This window comes from Drosophila willistoni (assembly GCF_018902025.1).
Source record: "Drosophila willistoni isolate 14030-0811.24 chromosome 2R unlocalized genomic scaffold, UCI_dwil_1.1 Seg167, whole genome shotgun sequence".
Classification (NCBI taxonomy): Eukaryota; Metazoa; Arthropoda; class Insecta; order Diptera; family Drosophilidae; genus Drosophila; species Drosophila willistoni.
Genome location: NW_025814050.1, coordinates 12,960,197 through 12,983,488, shown reverse-complemented (window position 1 = coordinate 12,983,488; position 23,292 = coordinate 12,960,197). Strand labels below are relative to the sequence as shown.

The following is a 23,292-nucleotide window of genomic DNA, read 5'->3' as shown; positions in this document are numbered from 1 at the left end:
AAGCAAAAACAAGAATATGCAAACAAAAAAAAGAAGGGGGTTTCACTTGTAAAGGGTAATATAAAACAAATTTCTTTTCAAATTTTTTGCACTTAAAAGGGATGGCAAAACTATCGATGTTTATCAAAAGCAATCGATAGTTTTAAAAAAGGCAAAAACCATCGATATGTCAAAGTGTCAGCTCTAACACAAACCGAAACAGAAGGTGGAGGCATAGAAATTTTTTCATTTGCTCCTATTTTGTGGACAATTGTATTTAAATAAGCTGAAAACAAGGGAATACACTCTAGAAACGTCACAGTTTTATATATAAACACCCCCATGAGTAAGTTTTCTAATGTTGTTGCTGTTTGAGCGACACACATTCCATCTTAGTGGAAAAACTCAAATCAATTTACATTCTCCATTAGATACGCATACGCCGCGTAACATGGACTCCCGCTATGGACGGAGCTTTTCAGGGGGCAGCAATAATAACAGCAATCAATACAGACGCTACAGTCGTTCCCGTTCAAGATCCCGGTAAGTCCATTAGAGGTCTAGGAAAATAAACCTGGTCAAAACGTTTTCTCCTTCTCTTCTTCCCCACCTTCCTTGCAGTGAACGCAGTCGTGAACATGCTGGTTACAGGCGACGTCAATCTCGTTCCCGCAGTCGTGATAGATTTTCACACTATCGACGTGATGGTAGCACGGAACAGGATTTATATAGAGATCTAATTGATGATGATTATAAAAAGGAAGGCAATTATAATTCGCGGAACAACAATTATGATCATCGTCAACATCGCCGAGACGATAATTATGATCGTCGTGACGATAATTATGATCGACGTGATGATAATTATGACAATGAACGCGATCAACGTTGGAAAAACTATGACCGTGAGCCCAGAGAACGCAATATGGACTATGACAGAGGCAACGATCGTGGAAGGTAAGACTCCGTTGGTTTACAATAAGATTTTATACATATCCTTAAATTGTATTATCACACAGTCGCAGCGGTGGTAGCAATAACATGAATAACAACAATCAGAACAATGGGAATGGCAACAATCGAGAACGTCGTGATTCGCGGCGCTATTCCTCGGATGAAGATAGCTATATGAGCGATGATAGTCAATATCGTCGTAAACATACGAGGACAAGCAATGAGGCCCTCAACATTATAATTATATTTGGACTAAAGAAGCATGTTACGGAAGCGGATGTAAGTACAATAATAGAAAGAAGAAATCTATATATTTTCTTGTTATATTTATCTTTTTCATCCTTAACCAGATTTGGGCTGCTTTAATACAAGTGAATATGGAGCCAGCATGTATACGTGTGATTAGGAAACAGCCAACAGGTGGGTTATATATAAACAAATAATTTGTACTCTTAAATTTAGTCTCTATGTTTCACGAAACACAAATTTTGGCAGTAAGTATTTGTGGGTTCATCCAATAAAAATGTTAAATGATAAGGAACCAAACAAATTTTTTGATACACCTGGCTTTACCGACAAGAACAACAAAAAAAAAATAAACAAAATAATTTCCCAAAAAACAAATACCAAACAAAAACTATTGAAACAAACAACAACATTTTTTGACAAAAACCATTTTGTATCTGCTTCTATCTAAAATTTAGGTGCATCACGCGGTTTCGCATTTGTCGAGTTTAATACCGTTGAGGAAGCCAGACATTGGATGGAAATAACTCAGGTATCACAACAATAACATCAACTACAAACCAAAACCAAATGATAAGAGAACAAATTTAAAAAAAAAAACCAATATCATCTCGGAATATAATATATTACATTTATAAGACAATGGGAATTAATAGTTATGAAATTTTGTGCCTTAAGTTCAGTTCCGCAATGAAAATTAAATTATAGCAAATAGTCTTACATAGATTATGCCCCTGGGAAATTATACACCAAGCCAGGCTCATATATATTCTATTTGTATATATATTTCTCATTTGACTTAGAATCCTAAAGTAATCTTATGTCTGTCTGTTTTGATCAAGCAAAAACTCTAGTTACTATTTAGTACTAATTTGTCATCTTATCATTCGAACTATTTCTTTTTCACTTCTCCAAATATTTCTTTCGCTTAACAATTCATTTGATAAGATTTAAATGAAGTCAATCAGCTGAATCACTTAGCTTAGGAATTTCTTTGTTCTTTCACTACTCGATTCACAATGTTAATTCAATTCGTAAAAATTTATGGAGTACATCTTAAATGATGACTGAAAAATATAAATCACTTTACAGTTTTGTACATTAACCAAAAGAGCATAAAAAAATCCGCTTTAAATGTTAATTTTTTGCTTGGCTATAAATTATTATAAAGTTTGCTTGGCTTAGCAAAAAATATTAGATAAACAAATGCACTTGTTTGGTCTCGGGAACTTTGCATTCGTCTTAAACGAAAAGTTTATGGCCTAGTTTCGAAATATTCATTCCAGAACGGAACTGAACTTAAAATAAAATCACATAGATATATTGTAATAACATAGCCATTTGAATAAGTTAGATCAAGTTGTGTTAATGGATACAAAGGATACATACGTCGTCAGCAGCATCAAAAAAAGATCATCATCAAAAATTTAACATCAAAACGATGTCAACGGCAACAAGAACTGCGCATTTACGAATACAAAAAAGAAACACACACAGCAGCAGCAACCTGGTGACTGTGTAGTCTGTGATATTGTTTGGTTTATTTGAAACATGTTTAATTAATGCCAAAACCCATATCTTTTCTCTTTTCATTTCTTGGCACAGGGTTCACTACAATTGGGCGATCAGCGAGTGTCCTTACAATATAGCCACAAGCGGGGAACCGATTGGAATTGCGTTAAGGTAAGAAAAAGGAATTTAAATCTGAAGTGAAATAATTGAACTTCTCGTACTTTATTTTCAGTGTGGTGCCTGCAATTTTAAGAGACGCTTCTACTGCTTCATGTGCAGCTCGTCACGTACGGAGAGCGAAGGCGTTGGCGAGGGGGCCGATGAGATAAGCCATATATTAACAAAAAGTAAACCAACCACAATCAAATCAAAACAAAAATCTTGAAACTTGAATTAAAAAAAAAAAAAACAAAGATACTCACAATTTAATTGGCAATTTCTAAATGCAGAGATTATGTTACGCAATCTGGATGCCTTGACCAATGAGGAGGGCGTGCTGACTGCTCTGCAGAAATTCGTGCCTCAGTTGGCTAAAACTGTCAGTAAAGTGCTCATCAGTCGGGATACATTGACCCAAGCATCGCGTGGCATTTGTTATCTTTACTTTGAGACACTCATCGATTCAATGAATGTGTACAATGGATTGACAGCCCTGGATCCACCCTTAACCATAGATGAGAGGAATGGTATGAACTGAAATCCTTGCAAATCTTTATTCGTGTGTTTTCTGATTGTCTTTTCTTTTTAGTTGGCATTTCTTATAGCATTGACTTTGAGAATCGTCAGATTGGACCCAAGGATGTGCCGACTGCTGCTAGTTCGGGGAATTTGCCATCTACTGGTAATGTAGATCTGTCAGCGGTTCCACCATCAGGAGCTGGAGGCACATATACTCTAGCTGATGTACCACGTCTGGCCGAGTATAGTGCCTCTTTGTATGCCTCGAATCCTGCAGAGAAGGCCCATTATGTTCAGTACTATAGAGACTACTATACATCTGAAATTGCCAAAGGCAATATGGGCGATTCCCAATTAACAGAGGCCAATTCTGGAGCAGCTGTGGCCTTGTCGGCTATACAAAGGCAACAAAAAAAGCTAAACAGTATTGAGACAACGGCCACATCAGCAGCTTCAGCTGCAGCCCAGGCGGCAGCGGTGGCAAAAGCTTCATTTGCTGCCACGACCAGCACCGCAGCAAATCTCAATACGCCCAAAGGCAACGATGGCAAGATTTATCGTTAGTAAAATGATCTCCTTTTTACTTGTAGGTCTTTCTATTATATTTGTGTGATTTTGTTTTATAGCCACACCGGATGTTTCACGTTATCAGTATGATGAGACTTCGGGTTACTATTATGATCCAAGTACTGGACTGTATTATGATGCACATTCTCAATATTATTACAATAACGAGACGGGAGCTTATTTATATTGGGATCAGCGTCGAAGTACTTATATATTGGCCACTCCTGCCTCCACACAGGCGGCACTGAAAGAGGTCTTAGCCCAAGAGCCACAGCCCGAGGCCCGAGAGGATGACACCAATGCAAAGAAGGAAAAATCCAAGGACAAGGAAACGGGTTTCAAGCATGATAAGGTCAAGGTGGCAAAGAAAATTGTCAAAGACATGGAAAAATGGGCCAAACAATTAAATCAGAAAAAGGACTACACGGTGGTGGCTACACCACAACCCATTTTGGGTACAGCGGGCACATCGATACCAACTGATGGGCCCAGCACTTCACGTGCAGCTGCCCATAGTAGTGGTGGCTATGCCGATGTAGGCTTCTCCATTTTGGAGAAGAAAGAAAGAGCTAAATTGAGTGATTTTGTGGCACCAACTGCTCCAGGTGGAATGAATAAATTGGTGAATGCATATGGCGGGGGTTCAGACTCGGAGGAGGATAATTCGTCAGCAAATCAGGCCACTTCTGTTGGCGGAGGAGCTAATGGACCAATTGATGAAATGGATTATGTGGACTTTAAGAAACTTACTTGCCTATTATGCAAACGTGCTTTCCAATCTCTGGACATACTCCAGAAGCATTTAAAAATGTCGAATTTGCACAAAGAGAACCTTGCCAAGTTGAATCAGAACTCAGCGGGCAGTGGAGATGATGCAGCTGGAGGAGGATTATCGTAAGTTATATTAAATTAATATATATCAGACTTTATTTATAATTGATTTTATATTTTTTGCAGCTATCGTGATCGGGCCAAGGAACGTCGACTAAAGTATGGTGAAAGTGATCCTCCACCACCCAATCGAAGTCGGGAGCGCTTTGAAATCGAGATGAAGCAAATGCAGACACGTCAAAAGGATAATAATCCAGCTCCTGCCATGCCCATCAGTTCTAGCAATGTGGGCAGTCGTCTTTTACAGAAGATGGGTTGGTCTGAGGGTCAAGGCTTGGGACGTAAGAACCAAGGACGTACCCAGATCATTGAGGTAAAAATAGCAAATGGTGCGACTTTAGGAACAATTTAATAGCTTTGATTTTCTTTTCCCTAGGCCGAGGCACGCTCCAACAACGTTGGCCTGGGCAATAAGGCTGGCCAGTTCGCACCTGGCAATGATTACAAAACTTACATCAAGAAAATGATGAAACAACGCTATGAAAATGCTTGAACTTAAATAATTAATTCGTTTTTTTTTATTTATTTCTAATCTTTTTATTAATATTTTTGTTTTGCATTGTGTAGGGAAACTGAATCGTTACCTCAACTTTTCATACATACGCCTAATTGTCATTACGCTCATTTACACACTAGCTAAAATTAGTAAAATAATGTATATAATAAAGATATATGTATAAAAACATTCCAAAATTTGTGATTGATCTTCGCTAAATTTATTTATTCAGCATCAAACAAATTCTTGTATGCATTTGGAATTTGTAATTAATTTTTAATGTTTCAATAATAATAAAAGAAAAATTTGTACAAAGAATACAAAAATTCGTGAATTAGAAAAATTATATTTTATATTTTTAATGATGTATGAGATCGTACTAAACAAAATGTGTGCTGGCATATGCCTGCATTTTAATACCGTAAATATTTTTAAAGTATATAAATAATATTGTTTCAGTCTAAAGCCACTTGTTTATAATTTGCATAGTTTGGTAGTTTTAGTTAATTATGCCATCATTAAACCATGAATCATCTCACATAAAAATTGGTGCATTTAAAAGTAGCGGCCGATTTCTTTCAGTGTGGTAGCATTAACATAGCTCTGTTAGATTAACATAGCACTGTTATTTAACAAAACTGGTTTCTTTTGAATTTATCCATTTGTTATGCGAATTTAAGAAAAAAAAAGTTGTTCACTATTTTATGCTCAGTTTCTGTTTCTGTTTTCCAAGTGAGCGGTTGTGCGGTCGCTTGTATTCGGTGTTTTTTTTTTGTAATTCCATTGAACAAAAACACATATTCGATAATATTTGAATACAATTTCGTTGCGCGCCTCTGACTTAAACTGGAGATTTTGGAATTTTGTGAATTTTCTAATATAAACGGAAATGAAATGAGCTAACGCAATACACAAAAGGGCAATGTAAAGATACAAAGTACAAATTTGGCCTGGCTGGGCTGGTCTTGTCGATCAATTGCGAAAAAAAAGACGGCGTCTGTTTTTTTCTTTTTGTTGTTTGTTGACTTGAAAAGGGCAAAAGGAAAATTCAAGCCAATAAAAGATACATACAAAAATAAAAACGCGAAAATTGCGTGCGCAGATACACACATGCAGACATGCGTATATGTATATGAGTGTGTGTGTGTATGAGAGTAAACAAATTAAACTACATATAGTGTGAAAAGATTGATAAATTGTTTGTTGTGTGTGTTTTGTCTGCTTAAACAATTTGCCGCAAAACGGCGGCTAACCGTTTACATTTGTATATCGGTGTTTGTGTTTATGTCCCTCGCTCTTTTTTGCGTGTGTGTAAGTGTGTGTGTGTATCCCTGGAATGCGGCAGTTGCGCATGCGCAAATATTTGTGATTTTGCGCAAAGGAAATTCTACTTCATTCTACCATTTGGAATACATTCATGTATACATATGCACATATATGCGCCAATCATATGCATACATATATCGTCATATAAGGTAAGTTGACTAGCCTAGCTAATTTTCCTTTTCCAGCAGCAACCCACGAAAAAGCCCACATGCCATAATCCCCTCCCCACATGCCGCACACTTCGCCCCTTCGGGAGAGCCCACTCAAAAGAAACAACAAAAAAATAACTCATTTGCCTTATCCCAAAAAAGAAAAAGAAATTGCTCTATTCCCTTCTTCTTGCCCTTTTCATCTCCTTCTTCTTCTTTGATTCTTGCCTGTACGCCCACTTTTGATGTGAACAGTTACGCCCACTCTTTACCAATTTCATTTATTTCCACCTCCACCCGCTCTCTATAGCAGACCAACCTATATCTAAACAATAAAAAAAAAACAATTCAAGAGAGGAAAATCAATTTTCAAAACAAACAGGACAAGAAAGAATGTCTTCAAGCGGGCCAGTTGAGCGAAAGGGGAGAGGTGGGGGGTTTCAATGACAATAACATCAATTTTGAGGCATTTATGTGCCAATAAATATCACAGTGAAACAAGAGAAAGAAACCAGCAAGCTAGATAGAGAGCGAGAGAGAGAGAGAGAAAGGAAGATAGTTAAAGAAAAACCAACAAATAACAAGCAGAAAGATGCATGACAACGCTCAACAATAAGACACAAGATCAAACAAAAACCAGCAGCCTCCCGACCAAGATATTTCTTCTCCTTCTTCTTCTTGTTCGCTGCAACAGGTAAAAGCAGCAAGCTATCTGATACGTTTTTTTTGTGTAAGTGTGTGTGTGCAGAGAGAGTGTGAGTGAGTCTGTGTGAGTGAGAGAGCCAACAACAACCTGTTACATCGACTGCGACTGCTGCCTGAAATATGTAAAGTCAATTTCATGTATCGAAAACTAAAATACAACAACAACAGCAGCATTAAAAAAAGAAGATCAAACTGTAACTAATGCCAATAGCCACCTTAACCCATTAACCCATTAAAAGCAAAATTAAAAATCCAAAAAAAAAACATACCAAACAACATGCCTGCATTTTCTCCACTTTAAATTCAGAAAAAGTTTTTATTTATTTTTAGGGGGAGGGGTGAGTTTATATATTATTTTTGAGTACTCCATTTTTAGGTTCCATTCATTCAATTTTAAAAATGTTGAGTGTAAAATTTTTACTTCATTGACAAATTACTCTTTATATAGAAGCAAATGATATTCCTGGACTTTACTTACATATATTTTTACACTATAAAAAAGTTTATTTCGAAAATGTTGCTTCAACATATTAAACTAAAAGTATTCCAAAATCCCAGTTCAAACAATTTTCATCCTGCCCTCTTCTCATATGTACATACAAACATTTTCAAGTACCCATTTAGTATCGATTTCAGACTATTAAACTGTTGCAATAAACGTCTTGTATTTAAAAGTATTTATTGTAGTTTCTACTTGAAGAGATTAAGAACTTTCAAGTGATGTAAAAGTCACACTTAAAATAAGAAGACAATGTCTCACAGGCATGAGGAACGATTCCAAACTGAGTAAATGCAATCACTGCCAAGTTTTTAGTACCGGTTCCTGTTTTAAGAAGCCATGGTTAATGGGTTCTGGTTTGGTCATCAATATCGTTTCATTTTGTTACGCTACGGCAGGAAATCCTATCTGAAATGGTTCTAATTTAGAGATTAAAATGTAACAAATTCGTATACATTTATATTTTACTTTGACGAAAGTGTCTTTAAGGCTAAATAGAATACCAATACATTGGTAGTTTGTTATGTCTAGTATGTAGGTAACTTTAAGTTAGTTTTAAAATATTCTTATTTCGTATTGAAATTCAATCAAAGAATTGGGTCAAGAAGTCCTGTGAATTTAGAGTACCTTGATCATACATTAAAAAGAATTTGAATTTAAATCAAAGATCCAAAAATCAAAGATTCTAAATTCCAGTTAAAGTTCAAATTGTCTTATTCAGTCATAATGTCCATTTGACAATTGTAAGTTGCATACCTATAGGGGCACATTTTCCGTCTATTTCACAGTTTTAGGATTCATTAATTTGAAATTGGTCATTGTATTTGGTTGTGTTTTCTTGTCTGATTATCTTGTTCAACTGTCTAACAAGATCTTGAAGATCTTGACTTTGCTATACATGAATCGTAAATTCTTAACGAAAGTTCTTGATGGATTTGCACAGTTCTTAGGAATTTTTCGGTTTAAATACCTCAATACCCTAGGGGGCTTTTCAGGGTTAAGCCCATTTTCGGTTTGGGCCTTCTCATGCAAAGTTCGTTGCACGCGGCGGCTAAGAGGCACAGGAAGAAAAAATAAAAAAAGACGTCGGCAAAGTAAAATATTTTTGTCAATGAAATCGCTGGCTGGAAAGAAATAAGAGACCGAGACAGAGAGTGGGTGTGGGGAGAGGCGGGGGGAAGAGGTAAGAAGAAAACTTTCTTTTCCTTTTGGGCTTATCCACGCAGCATCGACATCTCTCTCGTTCCCCTTCCCCACCACAAACCCCTCTTTTTATCTTGACTGGGCTCTGCTCGGTTTTTTTCTGTGTCGCTTTATATAATTTTTTTTTTTTTTATAATTGGGCGGTATTTTTATTGTTGTGTTTAGTTTTACGCGCCTGCTGCCAAAGCCGGCTATGGGGTATCTCAAGTCTTCATGGTCCATTAAGGCAATTTAGGTTGGCTTCTCATTTTTTATATTTTCCCTGGGTTGGGCTGTCTCTTTCAATTTTGTTGTTTTTTTTTTGCGTGGGAAGTTTCAGATATTTTTGAAACGATCTTTGATTTCCTACCAATTGAGCGAATGTTGTTGTTGCTGTTGTTGTTGTTGTTGCTGTTGTTTGCCCCTGGTGTTTTTGCTGCAACAAGTGTCCCAGTTTATGGCCAGCAACTTAGAAGTCAGTTAAGTTGGCTAGTTGCTACTAGAACTAGTTTAAGTTTCCTGTCCAGAGTTGACTTGAGTTAAGCCACCGCATTGCAATGCATTGCACATGCTTCTATTTTTTTCCTTTAGGCTCTCAGTTATGTGGCCTCCCGTTGGGGCTCCTCCCGTTCACCATGCCATCCTCAGCATGAACTGAACTCCCCTTTTGCCATCAAGTGTTGCATGCACCGTTTTGCCACATTTTCTCACACACAAATTGCCAGCCGAGGTAGGGAGCAGCAAGGGAGGATGGCAATTGGTGGCGCGCCTTTGGAAATGACAACTAGAGACCACGAAGTTGAGATGCCTAAGTGCCAGAGGATGCTTGAAGGCGTTTCAACGTAAATAACTGAAAGAAATTTCTTCATAATTGATAACTATTTTGAAAAACCGAAACAAACTTCCGAATAGATTGTTACAAAAGAACAACAGGGTATTATTCGTAATGAGACACAAGTTCAATATATTTCTAATGACTGTTTCCTGGTAGAATAAATTAGCCTTTAGTTAAGTAATTGAACAATAGAAAGCCACTTTAATAAAAGGATCTACAATATTCAAAATTCATTCAATCAAAAGTTATCTTTCTCAATTTACTATATTAAATGCGATAAAAGATTTTCGTTAGGACCTTCAAAAGCAGTGACGAATCCAAAGCGATCCTGGGGGTGCAACTCCTTCCCCAAGTTTGAAACTTCCGACTTCGTAGAATATATATCGTATACCTTACAACTTTTTACAGTTTTCGCTCTATTATGGATTATTTAACAATATTGTACTATTCCTAACGCAAGAATGATTAATTTTGTTTTAGGCATTCGTCGATTGAACACTATCCCAATGAATTTTCTAAATTAGTCTCTAAAAGAAAGATAAGTTTTCTCAAAACGAGAGATTCTAATCCAAATGCCTCGATAAACCTTATCTTATATTGAATACCTTACGTGTGATATGTATTAAGATATAGCCATAGACGGATCTAGAAAACATTTTCGGGTGGGATCCTATTAAAAAATTCATATATTTGACTTAGTCATTTTTGAGTCTGAGTCTGAGTAGTTACTAAATGTTGAGACTACTTCAAGGACTCAGCAGTTGGGGGTATGAAGAGACAAAAAAAAAAGCCATTATTTAATCGAATTACTAACATTTCGTTGAGTGCCTAAACCCTCCACTTTTTTCCACTTTTTGCAAATGATTAGAGCAGTTTAGGATACATAATATATCAATGGTGTTCGGTATAAGGATTTTCTTCCATAAGGATTTTCTTCTTTACCCGTACAATGAGCAAACAATAACATATTGTAATTTAATAAAGGTAATTCTGCCAAAAGAAGTCTAAATTCTTAGTTTTAAATAAGAAATTAACTTTATAACCGGCGACTTTCCTAGGTCAAAATGATTGATACTCATAGAAAATAGAAATTTCCTCAATGAAGTTTAAGGATCCCGAATCGGGCGAATCTATCATTACAATTAATCAAGTTGGTTCATGCAAATCTCAGTAACTTGAATATAAATGGCAATAAGTTAACTTAAATAAAATGGTCTAAAAGTAATTACAAGATTTCTAAGATTACAATTACTTGTTCTGTTCTAGAAAGCTTTTAGCCATGTAACACAACAACAAACTTACATACATACGTATATGTAAATGTTGGTACATGTTAACATATTTAACCTCAAGCCTACAGCTAAACCCAATTTCAAGTTCATTAGCCAAACAAACTAGTTAAGTAAAAGAGGCAAAACTAAAAACCTGCTGCTATATATATCCATTTCATCCCGTTCCATACATACATATGTATGTATACTTTCCTTTTGCTCTGGTAAAAATACGAAAACGACGCCTCAATTCTGTCCATTCTGAGTGGTGTTAGTTTCTCCTTGCCGTGCCACCCAAAAGAGAGAACAACGGCACAAACACGTTAACTGTAACTGATTTGACCTCCTCCCATCACTTTGGCTACCATCAAAGAAATCTGCAAAATGTTACCGCCTATTCAGTTGTTCAGTGTGGTTAAACGCGTATATGACCTCGACGGCAACAACAACAGCAACAACAAAATTTTCTATTGCATGCACAAATTAACATTAACACTTTGTTGCCGACAAAAATAAAACAATCTAATGGATACACGAGTGAGATGGAGATAGAGAGAAAGAGTTAGAAAAAAAAACTTCAAACTTGTTTGTACCAATAATGACATGAAAAATAAAAATAAACTGTACAAATATTTATTTTTATTTCTTCTTAAACCACGACATGAAAATACTCTAAATAAAGTTTAACTCTCAAATCATCTCTGATTATAATCATATAATTAAAAGTAACATTCTTCTTCAAAGGAATGTTAAATGGCATTTAAATGAATCTAAAATTAGTCCAACAAATCGAAAAGCAATCAACAAAACAATTTTTAGAGAGAGTCGTTTATATGGCTGGCCAATTTGTTACCAATTTGTAATATATTTTCTTAATTAATACAATAAATTCAAATGTTATTATGGAATTTCTAGGATATAACATTTTAAATTAATCAGAGATAAAAATATTTTTTTTTTATTTGAATGATTCAGTATCCTGTCATTCTGGAAGATTTGCTATTTGCTTCTTTCTCGTTGCGAATTACATTTTAAATGTTTGTATTTTTTTTCTGATTCTACAACATATTAAGAATATTGTGTAAAAATTTAGGCCATAGCAGAACCAATCAAAGCGGGATAAAAATGTGTCTATTGAGTTCTTTTGTAGGATCATGAATGAATAGACCTCACATATATTTCCCAAAAGGTTATGAGTGGGCTTAAAATATACTTATTTTTCTGCACTTTTTTTTATATTCTTAAGGCAGACATTTTAAGCATTCTTCGATTTCATGCCAAACTTGCTAACATAGTCAACATCGACAAGTCTTAGAAGAGTATTTTAACCATCAGAAACAAAAAAACGGCAGCAGGAGGGAGTTTACGAAAAAATAAAAAAAAAACAAAGTACGCTTAGAAATTAGAAAGTACGCGGACTCTCTGCTACACCAGCAGCCAAAGAGACTCTGAGAGACTTTGTTGAGGAAAGGCTGCGACTGATGTGGTATGAAATGGTTTTGTGGCATGGTTTGGTGCGGTGTGGTATGGTATGGTTTTTGGTATGTGTGTGAGTATAACTCGATTTGTGACTGTCATAAATGGCGGAAATTGTGGGGCTCGAGACAACGCAGCAGCAGCGACAGCGACAGCAACCGCCGCTTTCTACTGCCGGTCTTCAGCTTGACTATAATTTGTGCCATCAGCATTTTGTTGTTGTCGTTATCGTTAGCCAGTGACTGAGACTTGAACTGGCAATGAAGCGTAAGTTTTTGACATTTCTCCAACTCTTCAGATTTTGTTGTTCTTTTTTTTTTTGTTTCTTCTCAAATACCCTGTAGCCATTAGGCCACTGGGAGGTGGATTTTGAACATTGAATTTGGAAATTGTTCTTTAGTAATAGCTAAAAACCTACATATGCTTATTGGAGATATCTTTTGAAACATTCATGGTTGCCGATCCTAAGGGGAGTTACAAATTTTCTGCCTGAAACTGCTCGAAATCTCGACCAAGATCCGCTACTTCACGCCATCTTAAACACACTGCTGGACACCGCACTAGGATAGCTCCTTTATGATTGGATTCTGAGCATTTATTTAATTTTTTGCATCACAGTCTGGGCTATCTTTTAAGGGAGTCCGGAGCTCTCAAAGGCGACCGGACTCAAGATTATTTTCAACTTGAATTCGTATTTTTTTGCCTTATATTCACTATGCAGCTGTAAATTTTGAATTCCTTATTGAGTCTTTCACCTTGTGTGTTTACACACCTGGCCAGATGTTTAGGATTGCCCCCTTAAGTCTTTAATCTATTATGTCTAAAGCCGATTGGAGCATTCTTTTTATTCCGAAGGTATCTCAAATTAAATTTTCTGCATCAGAGATTTTTTAGTCTGAGCCAGCTTTTAAAGGAGTCCGGAGCTCTCAAAGGCGACCGGACTCAAGATTTTCATATTATTTTCGACCAATTACTCTTTGAAATGTATTTGAATTCGCATTTTCTTGCCTAATATTCTTTCTACAGCTGTAAGTTTCCAAATTCTTAGTGAATATTCTCCTTACATTTCTTGTTTAACCTATTTAACTGTCTCCCATTGTGTATCAAAATAGAAAAAATAGAAAATAGACTTCAAATGAAAGTAGATCACTTGGCGTCAATATATAAAAGTTGTGTCTAGTTGCAGGGTAACTTCAAGTCCTTGTCTTTTGACATAAAGTACAGTTTATTATTGCTCTCCATAATTATCCACCTAAAGAACTTGGCCACTTTATTAATTTTTTATCATACTTTTTTTTTTCCTTCGCCTTGGGTTGCGCGTTCTTTTTATGACTTATTCAATTTGCCACATACGAAAAAAAAGAAAAAAAAAAAAACTGGTTAGTACCGCTCTGCTTCAATCTGGCGTTTATTATTACACTTAATGTGACTTGATTTATAAACAAGAGCAACAAGCGACCAACCAACCAACCAACCAAGCAGCCAGCCAGCCCAGCATCTGAGCATATGAATCTCTGAGCATTCGAGCATCGCATCACATCATCTGATGCCTTTAGTATTGGGTTACCCTTACATACTTTTTTTCTTTTTTTTTTTTTGTTGTTTTTTACCCCATAACAACGACCGATCACAACGAACTGCGCCTTTTAATTAGTTCATAAATTATTTCGCCTTTTGCGCAGTTTCTTTGGGCCCGACTTTTATATACTACAAACATATATAACACATATAGTAAGTATATACCTACATACATTGATTTCCTTCTCACATTGCCCTCTCCTTGGAACACTAAACTCAATTTCGTTTCTGTCCCCTCTCTCTTTCTTTCTCTCTGTTTTCCTTTATTAGATCTCTTTACAATCCGGAAGTTTTGTAGCGTCACAAAAGGTATTTTCTTTCTTTAAGCGGCTTTTGTCCCAGAAAGGAAATAGAATTTGTTTCTCGATTCTTTCAATCATTTTAATGGTTTCCGCTTTTTATAATCAACGGCAACAACAACAACAATAAATCATATAAAAATTGTTAATAGAAAATTAATTGGATCTGCATTTGGTATTGATGGCATTTATTGCGCATGCGCAGCGGTGGCAAGGTGGCAAGTTGGCTATCGGGAGGCAACTGTCACTAATTGTTATTGCCGTTGTGTTGTTTTATGGTTTGTTCACGCTTTGACTTCTAGTCAATAGAGAGAGAGAGAAAGAGAGCGGGAGGGAAGTGCTGAAGAAATGGAGGTTAAAGCGTGCTAATGCTTACATAATGCTTTTTGTTGTAGCTTGTTTTTTTTTTTCTATTTTTATAGGTTTGTTTTTTTTATGGTGTGTGTGTGTGTGTGTTTTTTTTTGTTTGTCGTGATTCTTTCATGTTGTCTTTGGCCCGCAAGTACGTGAGATGGGCATAGTTAAAGCTTAGAAATGGCCGTGAACACATAAGACAATCATAAATCATCTTAAAGTCTTTGAATATTAAATATCTATCTATATGGTTTTTTAATATCACTATTCACACTAAAAAAGTATTTAAATATATAATTGTAAAAGCATTTTTAACTAGATTTCATAACCCCCCCGTGACATTACCTCCTTACAAATAAATGTCAGTAATAGTTGAAAATAACAATAACAAGAAAACACAATGTATTTATATTTTATTAGTTGTATGTTTATTTTTAAGCTTAAATAGCACCAGTAAATACTTAATCTTTACCTATAAATTTGTTGAAAAAAATTCCAATTTTAACTATCTTTCTTTTGGAAGATTTTTTACCAGAAATCCTCCTAATGAATCTATTTTGAGCCCTTTTCGTTGAATGAAATACTTATTTTCCCAACGACTAAAACGTGTCGCCCATGATTCAAAATGTTACTCTAGAAAAAGTCGCGTACGATACCAAAATGGATCGCCTACGATTAATCGATAAAACTAGTCCAAACTATGATTTGAAACATGTCTCAAAAAGGAGTCAAATCTGATTCAAAGTAGGGGTTTCTCCCCACAAAGGAGACATATATGATCATAGAACAAGCTCATTTATAACTTTTTAAATGGGTCTCGAAAAAGATTCGATTGCGATCAGAAATAAATGATTAAATTTTACCTACGTAAGTCGAATTTTTGTTTTGAATTTTGTTTTGGGATCAAAGGAAAATGTGGAAAATAAATTTCAAATTAAATTAAAATTATTTATCAAAATGATCAATTTATTTAAAGCTCTTATGAAAATATGAAATTTCTTCTCTCTTCTTGTATCCAATAGCTTTCAAAGCAATTTGTTCAGCTTAATCGTTTAAATTACCCACTCATTCAACAAATTAAATGTTGTAATATTAATGAATTCTAAAACTAAGACATACAAATATGGGAAAAAAAAAAACCCTCACAGTTTTTGATTAGTCTATGTACATAGATCTCAAGTTGTCCACTCAATGCCACCCACAACACACACAACTGTGAAAATATTAATAAAGAATTTCAACTCGAATATGGTCGGCCCACGTCGAGTCAGTCGAGTGTCTTATAGAGGACCATAATAGAGCCAAAAGCGGTTTATTGTGGTATTCTAATAAGGCAACAAACAAAAGAACTAAAATCGAAAGTAGACATGGTCAAATGAAAAGCCCCTCTGACCAGACAAAAAAAAGAAAAAACCCACAGAAAAATATCATAATGAAAGAAACTGAACATTAGCATAAATAAACTTTGAGCATGATTACACAAAAAAATCAAAAATTTAACACCTAACAAACACAAAAAATAAACAGTTGATGTAAAAAAAAAAAAAAACACAAGTTAATTAAATATTTGTACAAATGAACTTTACTGGGTTAGCAGGCCACAGTACAACACACACACACTTACACATACATTAACACATTTGTTAAAAAACTTTTAAACAGAGTTTTAGTCAAGTTTTCTTCTTTTTTATATTTTTCTTTTGCTTTTGGCAAAGAATTTGTTTACATCTCTTGATGCTGGCATTAAGATTAATGTTTTAGTGTTTTTTTTTTTTTTTGTTCAGACAATTTGCATATTTCAACAATTTATTTGTTGTAACAGTAAACCCATAATATTGCCCATTTTGTTGTGCTTGTTGTTGTTTTGGTGGTTTTCGAGGGCGTGGCAATGATAATGATGATGGGGTTCTGGCGATAAATTCGAAAGTTACAAACTAAAATGTTTTTTTTGTTGTGGTTTTTGTAAGATGCTAGTTTTTAGTATCTTATATTTGTTTTTTATGTACATTTGTTGTTGCTGTTGTTTGCTAATTTACATGCATAAATAATTTGCGCATGAAATGAATAAGTTTATGGCAATCGACGGGCGGTCTGGTCTGGTCTAGTCTGATCTCTCTCTCTACCTCTCTTTCTTACCATCGTAAAACCTCCAACTCAAATTCAAACAGAGACACCAATTTCAATTCTAACAAACTCACATTCAAACTCAGACTTGACGTAAATGACTACTCATAAACCATAAGCCATACATATCTACATAAGTTAAAGCCAAAGAAATGCAGATTGAAGAATTTGGGATTGGTGCAGAATTTATATACATACATACAAATCGAAATATATTTTCCGTTTCTTTAATGGGATTTCAAACCAATCCCCTTACCATTTTGTTCTGTGGATTGGTAATAAGCTTGCCTTTTGAAATCTTATTTAACTCTAAGAATGATCAACTAATTTATTATGCATAGAGAAATACATATGTCAATTTAGTTTAATCACTTTGGTTTTCGGTTTCGAACTAATCTTATTTGAATTATATTTTGCGCTTTACACTTGAACAAAAACTTGGAACTCTCATCTGCGACGAATTAAGTAATGCCAAAAATTGGATAATGTTTAAGTTTTGCATTTTGTTTTTGGTTCGAAAGTTATTTATCATTATTTGTAAGAAAAATAAAGAATAGAATTTGGAAATGGATCTAAAATCTGTTCTCATTTTCAAATTGCGCCTAAATTTACTTGAATAAAAATCTTTTGCTTAGTGATTGATAATAAATTCGAGACTGGAGCTTGAGAATACCAAATTTAAATACTATTGTTGGCCAAATGGCCAAACGTAAATACGAATGATAGGGATTCGGAAACAGGTGGTAAGAGGTCTACGTCTACTTAAAACTATGTTTGTTCTAATGCAAAGAGTAGACGAATTGTAGCAGATATACGACCCTTTTTGTTTTAAGAATTAGTTGATGTTTTAGTTTTAGTTATGTTGAGTTGCTCATGAGTGAGTATACATATGAGAGTTGTTAATTCAACTGAGCAACTGAACATGTTCACTTCCAATTGTTCCCTTTTGCTTATATGTTCTTTTTTGTTCGCTAACATAGAGAATTACATATAGTATTTAATAAATCGATGTAATTATCAAAGTAAAGCTTATAATGCTTATCCTGGGCAACTGAACAAGTGAGTAATGTAGTGTGCCAAGTGCTCTGAGTAGTGAAGTGAGCAAATGATTAAGTTGACTTTATCCAACACTACTTTGGAGTATTTTACAAAACTTGTTTATTGTTCTAATTACAGATTGTCAATCTGTTTGCATCTAGTTATATTTATCTTGTTATCTTGTTGTTGTTACCTCAATTAAGCCTTTTAGAAACCTTTTGCCCATGGACAATTTTTTGTGGATACCTAAATCAATTTACCAACTTAGTAGATTGGTTAGTTCTGGGAGCGTTAAGAATTGAAAAGTTGTAACAAATAAATAATTTGAGCACCAGAAATTAACATAAAGCATTTTTTAAGTATCTACTTATTTTGTCATTGGGCTTTCTGCTTCTTTCTTTTTTGGAAAGTTTATGCATATAAATTTAACGCATTTATTTCCACCCTGGCAATTTTGTGGCCTAATGAAAAATCTTGACCTTCTATATATCAAAGCTTTTCATTAGCCAAAAGCCGCTTTCAATCTCCACCTTCTTCTTCCTCTTTTCGACTCGATTTCTCACATTCTCACCGCAAGCAAAGCTTGACTTGACGCTTAACCTCTTTTGAGTTTATAATTCTTTAGCCAGGCTGCTTTTTTTTTTTTTGGTTTTTGCTTATTATACGCTTTTGCATTGTTGTAAATAAGAAAAGAAAAACGAAAAAATATATATGTATGTATTTCGTGTCTTGCCTTTTGGTATATTAGTCTGTCTTACCTACTACTGTGCTACACATGCCTTTATTATGGTTTGTTATGTTTATAGTTTTTTGTTGTTGTTTTTGTTTTACATATTTAATGTAGTTAAACTTGGGTGGTCCAGGCTGTCTTTAAATAGAGATTTGGGTTTCATATTTAAATTTATAACTAAAACATTTTCAAGACTATCAGTTTACTAGGAGGAATTTTTTTTGTAGAATTCTCTTCCAGTTGATTGATAAATCTTTTTGGCGCTCGATATTCTTTTCTTCTTCTTCAACTCCAGAAAGTCACGTGCAATTTAATCGTCTTATGAATGCCTGAGAGCGTGTTTCCAATTTGATTAATGGAACGATGACGATCTTTACCCCTCACACACACACACACACACATATATATTGTTTGGACTTATGGAGGCGTAAGCTTTAGTTGTTGTTTCTTTTTGGGATCCTTTTGTATGCTCCATTCATGAAAATATAAAGAAAGACATGACAGTCTTTTGGAGTCGACAGATACGTTCATCTGTCTGTTTGCGCTTTAGCGATTGTTTGCGACATTTGTCGTTTGTCATTCGATACAAGCGATGAAGGCGTTATATGTATGTACGATATATATATAGGATGGCAGAAGATGGTGATCCATGGACATTAGGTACATATATCTACATACATATAAACCACGCGTTTTTTGGTGCGTGCAATGCAAATTCAATGGACCGTGGAGTGAGGTCTCTCTCTCTCTCTCTCTCTCTCTCGCTCACTCTGGCTATTTGGGTGTGGGTGTTGTGCGGGGTTTTCTTGTCACATTTTCCGCCGCTGCCGCAGCGTCGCAAATCTGGAAATGTAATTGTATAGTGTGGGTGCCATTGACGGGTGAAGTGAAGTGAAGTTAGTATAGCTCTGGGCTGGGCGGAAGATATTACCAATACAGTTCCAGTTCATAGATTTCTTTTCAAACTGAAAACCAACTCTACAACAAATTCTTATATATCAAACAAAATTCGCCGTCTATTTGGTAAGAGAAGGGGAATAGAAAAGTTACTCAAAGAAATTTATAAGTTTGCATTCAAAATTCACATTTTTAGAAAGTTGAAATTCTTACTTTAATTGACAACATTTCGCAATTGATGTAATTATACTTTCAGTTTAATAGCTTTTGGTAATTGTGATTCTTTTGAAAAGAGTTTTTATCTTTATATACATTTGAATAATTAATAATATTTAGAGTTCTTATATAGCAGTTACCTACTTTCAAAATGTTTTATTCTTTTGTACTCTTTTGTTTTGAAAGGCGAAAGCCTTTAAAAAAATTAAAATCCAATTAAACTAAATTCATACAAATCATAAATGAATTGGTTTTTATATAGTTTTAATATTGATCTTTAATTAAATTAAGTATAGTTAGTTTTAATTTGTTCATCAAATTAGTCAAGGTAAAACTGAAAGAATGAGATTAAGTGAAGAATAATATTTGATAGGATATTAGGAAAATAGTCATAAATTAAAGTTTTAAAGTTATGTGATTTGATGTTTTAGATTTATGAAATTAAAAAAATTTATTCGTTAATATAAAATGTCTTGCAATGAACCCCTCTACTTGTCTTAAACTACTTCACCCATTTGCTTAATAGCACACTTCCTAAAAACTGAGATTTCAACAGTTTCTTGGCTCATTATATTCAAAAAATATCAAAGAAGCTAACTTCGGCTATGCCGAAGTTTATATACCCTTGCAGTATACTTGGCAATAATATTTTTCCTTTTTGAAATTTCTTTCCCTGCAACTCAATTCATCAATACACAAACAAAATATTATTTCTCTTTTTACCACAAGTTTTTCTTCTTCCATCATTTTCTAAGCAAAGCACGGCACGCATACACATACAGTTCATGTAGCGTTGCGTCTGTGTGTGTATGCGTGTGCTCTGTTGATTTGATGATGGCAGTAGTAGGCAGCAAGCAGCGCTGCCGGCAGCGTTTGAACCGATTTATATTGACTGTAACTTGTGTTCTATTTATCGGATCAGATTCAAATTTTGGGATCTGAGATTTTATATCTATTACTATCATATTGGTAAATTTCATGGGGATACTCCAATTTTTGCAAAAATGTTTCTTCTAGAGCTATATGATATAGTGGTCCGATCCCAAAGATTTTCATACTTTATCTCACCCGGGTAAAAAAAAGCTCCCAAAAAAAATTTCATCCCGATAGCTCTTAAGATGGCTGAGTAAAACGCGTACGCACCGACGGACAGACGGACAGACGGACATGGCTATATCGACTTAGCTTCTCATGCTGATCAAGAATATATATACTTTATGGGGTCGGAAACGTCTCCTTCTGTGCGTTACAAACATCTGACCAATTTTATAATACCCTCTGCAAGGGTATAAAAAGGTTGTCAGTATTAATAATATCAAATTTTAAACTGATGAAAAAAGGTTTTCTAGTCCTATAATCACAAACAGTTGACGATAATGAATTCGTGGTACATTTCAGGAGTAGTCATCCGTGCAAATAAATTCATATAGCGAAAATTCAAAATTCTACTTGGCTTAGATGAGAACAAACTTGCAATATTAGGAGTTATGCCATATTTTCACCTAGCCCTATGGAAACATCTTTTTATAGGATGGCATATATTTCAGCATTTCCAGGAGATGTTTCTATCCCCCATGGTTTAATTGGTTTGAACAATAATTCTACGCCAAAAATTTTACAAGTCTCTATTTTTCTAATACTTAACTTGATGGTGAAATCATTTAAGGACACATGTTTTTGCTCTTGACTATTATTGTGTCTTTTGTCAATTGTGTCTTCAAAATTAAAATCCCATATTTGAATTATTTATAAATTAATGTCAACTGTTTCTCTTGTTTCTTAACCATTAAAGTGTCAAAAAATTTGTCTTTTTAATCCCACAACTCTTACTCAAAGACATTATGTCATACAAATCATAATGGATTCTGGAATTGGATGTAGTTTTATGTATATGTTTATCTATCTATGTAGAGATACTATATATATATATGTAATATTGATTGTGCTGCCGATATTAAGTGCATATTTTAATATAGAAATGATTGTTTAATTGTCTTTACGATTTCTGTTTTTTAAGCATTGCATTTTCACACAGTTAAGACCAGGAATTCGTTTCAAATTTTAGCCCAATCGGCTATATCAACCATATATAGTGGCATATCGATTGCTTAATGATCACAATTTATGTGAAATATTGAAAAGTCATACAATTGTTAACCAATTGCATTTCCCAGCCCTGGTTTATCCTATTTTCCTTTCTGAGCTGAGCTTTTTTTTTTGTTTTTGCCTTTCATTACGAATTTTATTGTCTGAACGCACGGTCAGTATATTTTTTTCTCCCCTCCCTGTTATTATTATTATTTTTTGTTTTCGTTTTATTTTGGTTTTTCTTTTCTTTTTTTTTTTGTGTTTTTGTGAATTGTTGTTAAGTAAGTGTACTTAACCCACATGACTTGTGGTTTTTGTGCTCGTTCGTAGCCTGTTATTGTTGGTGGTGGTGATGGTGGTGGCGGTGGTGCTGCTGCTGCTGCTGTCATCACTTACCACCAAAAAGCTGTCATTGCCAACAGAGGAGAAGAGATCTCCTCTGTTGGCCAAAAGACATGCGTGTCTGTCTGTCCGTCTGTCTGTCTGCGTGTGCTCTTGTCTCTTGCTAAAGAGATTTCTTAACCTTGAGTGACTTTGAGCATTTTATTTCTTTTCTTTGTTTTTCTTGTTTATCCATTGCTTTATTTATTAACCAATTTTTTTCACATTTTTCGTTTTGCTATTATATTTTCGTTGGGTTTATTAAATTGCTGTTTGTTGGATACCTGTGCGTGGTTATTTCCTTAATTAAACACACTTGTTTCATGGTCTGTTGGGCAATGCTTAAAATGTAAAATAAATAAAATTTTTAAATCATAAAAAAATATGCCGACTGCCAAAAATAGTAATAAAAAAACATGACAAAAAATTAACTACGTTCAGCTTGATGAAAAGACTTTTTAATACTCTTTAACGATTTGGCTTACCATTAATTTCTTATATTATTTCACAAGCAATAAGTATTTTATATATTGAAGAAAAAAGGCGTGGCAGTATTAATAAATATAAAATCCTATAAATATTCATTAAGCTAAAAATTTGCCAAAGAAAATAAAAAAAGATTCATTTCCAGTTGTAGACCAAAATTATATGCTTTTTACATGTTTTACCCATTTCATCATTTGTCTATATATAAACAATAATAATATGCTTTGGCTGCTCTTTAAATATAGGGTATTAAAAAATAATCAAATTGAAAAAATATCTAAAAATTTTGCCATAAAAAGAGATATGTACGTTTGATTTTAAGCTGATTAAGCACA

The 23,292-nt window shown here is 34.5% G+C and overlaps 1 protein-coding gene across 2 annotated transcripts; it reads left to right on the top strand.

The window, feature by feature from the left end:
- The first annotated feature begins 174 nt into the window (after positions 1-174).
- Positions 175-5,512, top strand: LOC6642475 (RNA-binding protein 5-A). 2 transcript variants are annotated; one of them, XM_002064863.4, is made up of 13 exons: positions 177-325; positions 411-522; positions 601-936; positions 999-1,212; positions 1,284-1,353; positions 1,638-1,711; positions 2,785-2,862; positions 2,924-3,038; positions 3,141-3,377; positions 3,440-3,928; positions 3,996-4,830; positions 4,894-5,140; positions 5,204-5,512. In XM_002064863.4, exons 1-13 carry the CDS (start codon positions 322-324, stop codon positions 5,318-5,320), a joined length of 2,928 nt encoding a protein of 975 aa, XP_002064899.3. In that variant the 5' UTR covers positions 177-321; the 3' UTR covers positions 5,321-5,512. The 2 variants fall into 2 exon arrangements, with proteins under 2 accessions (XP_023031359.1, XP_002064899.3); XM_023175591.2 differs by lacking the exons at positions 1,638-1,711; positions 3,141-3,377; positions 3,440-3,928; ... (1 more) ...; positions 4,894-5,140; positions 5,204-5,512 and having other exon boundaries at positions 175-325; positions 2,924-2,990.
- Positions 5,513-23,292: the final 17,780 nt, after the last annotated feature.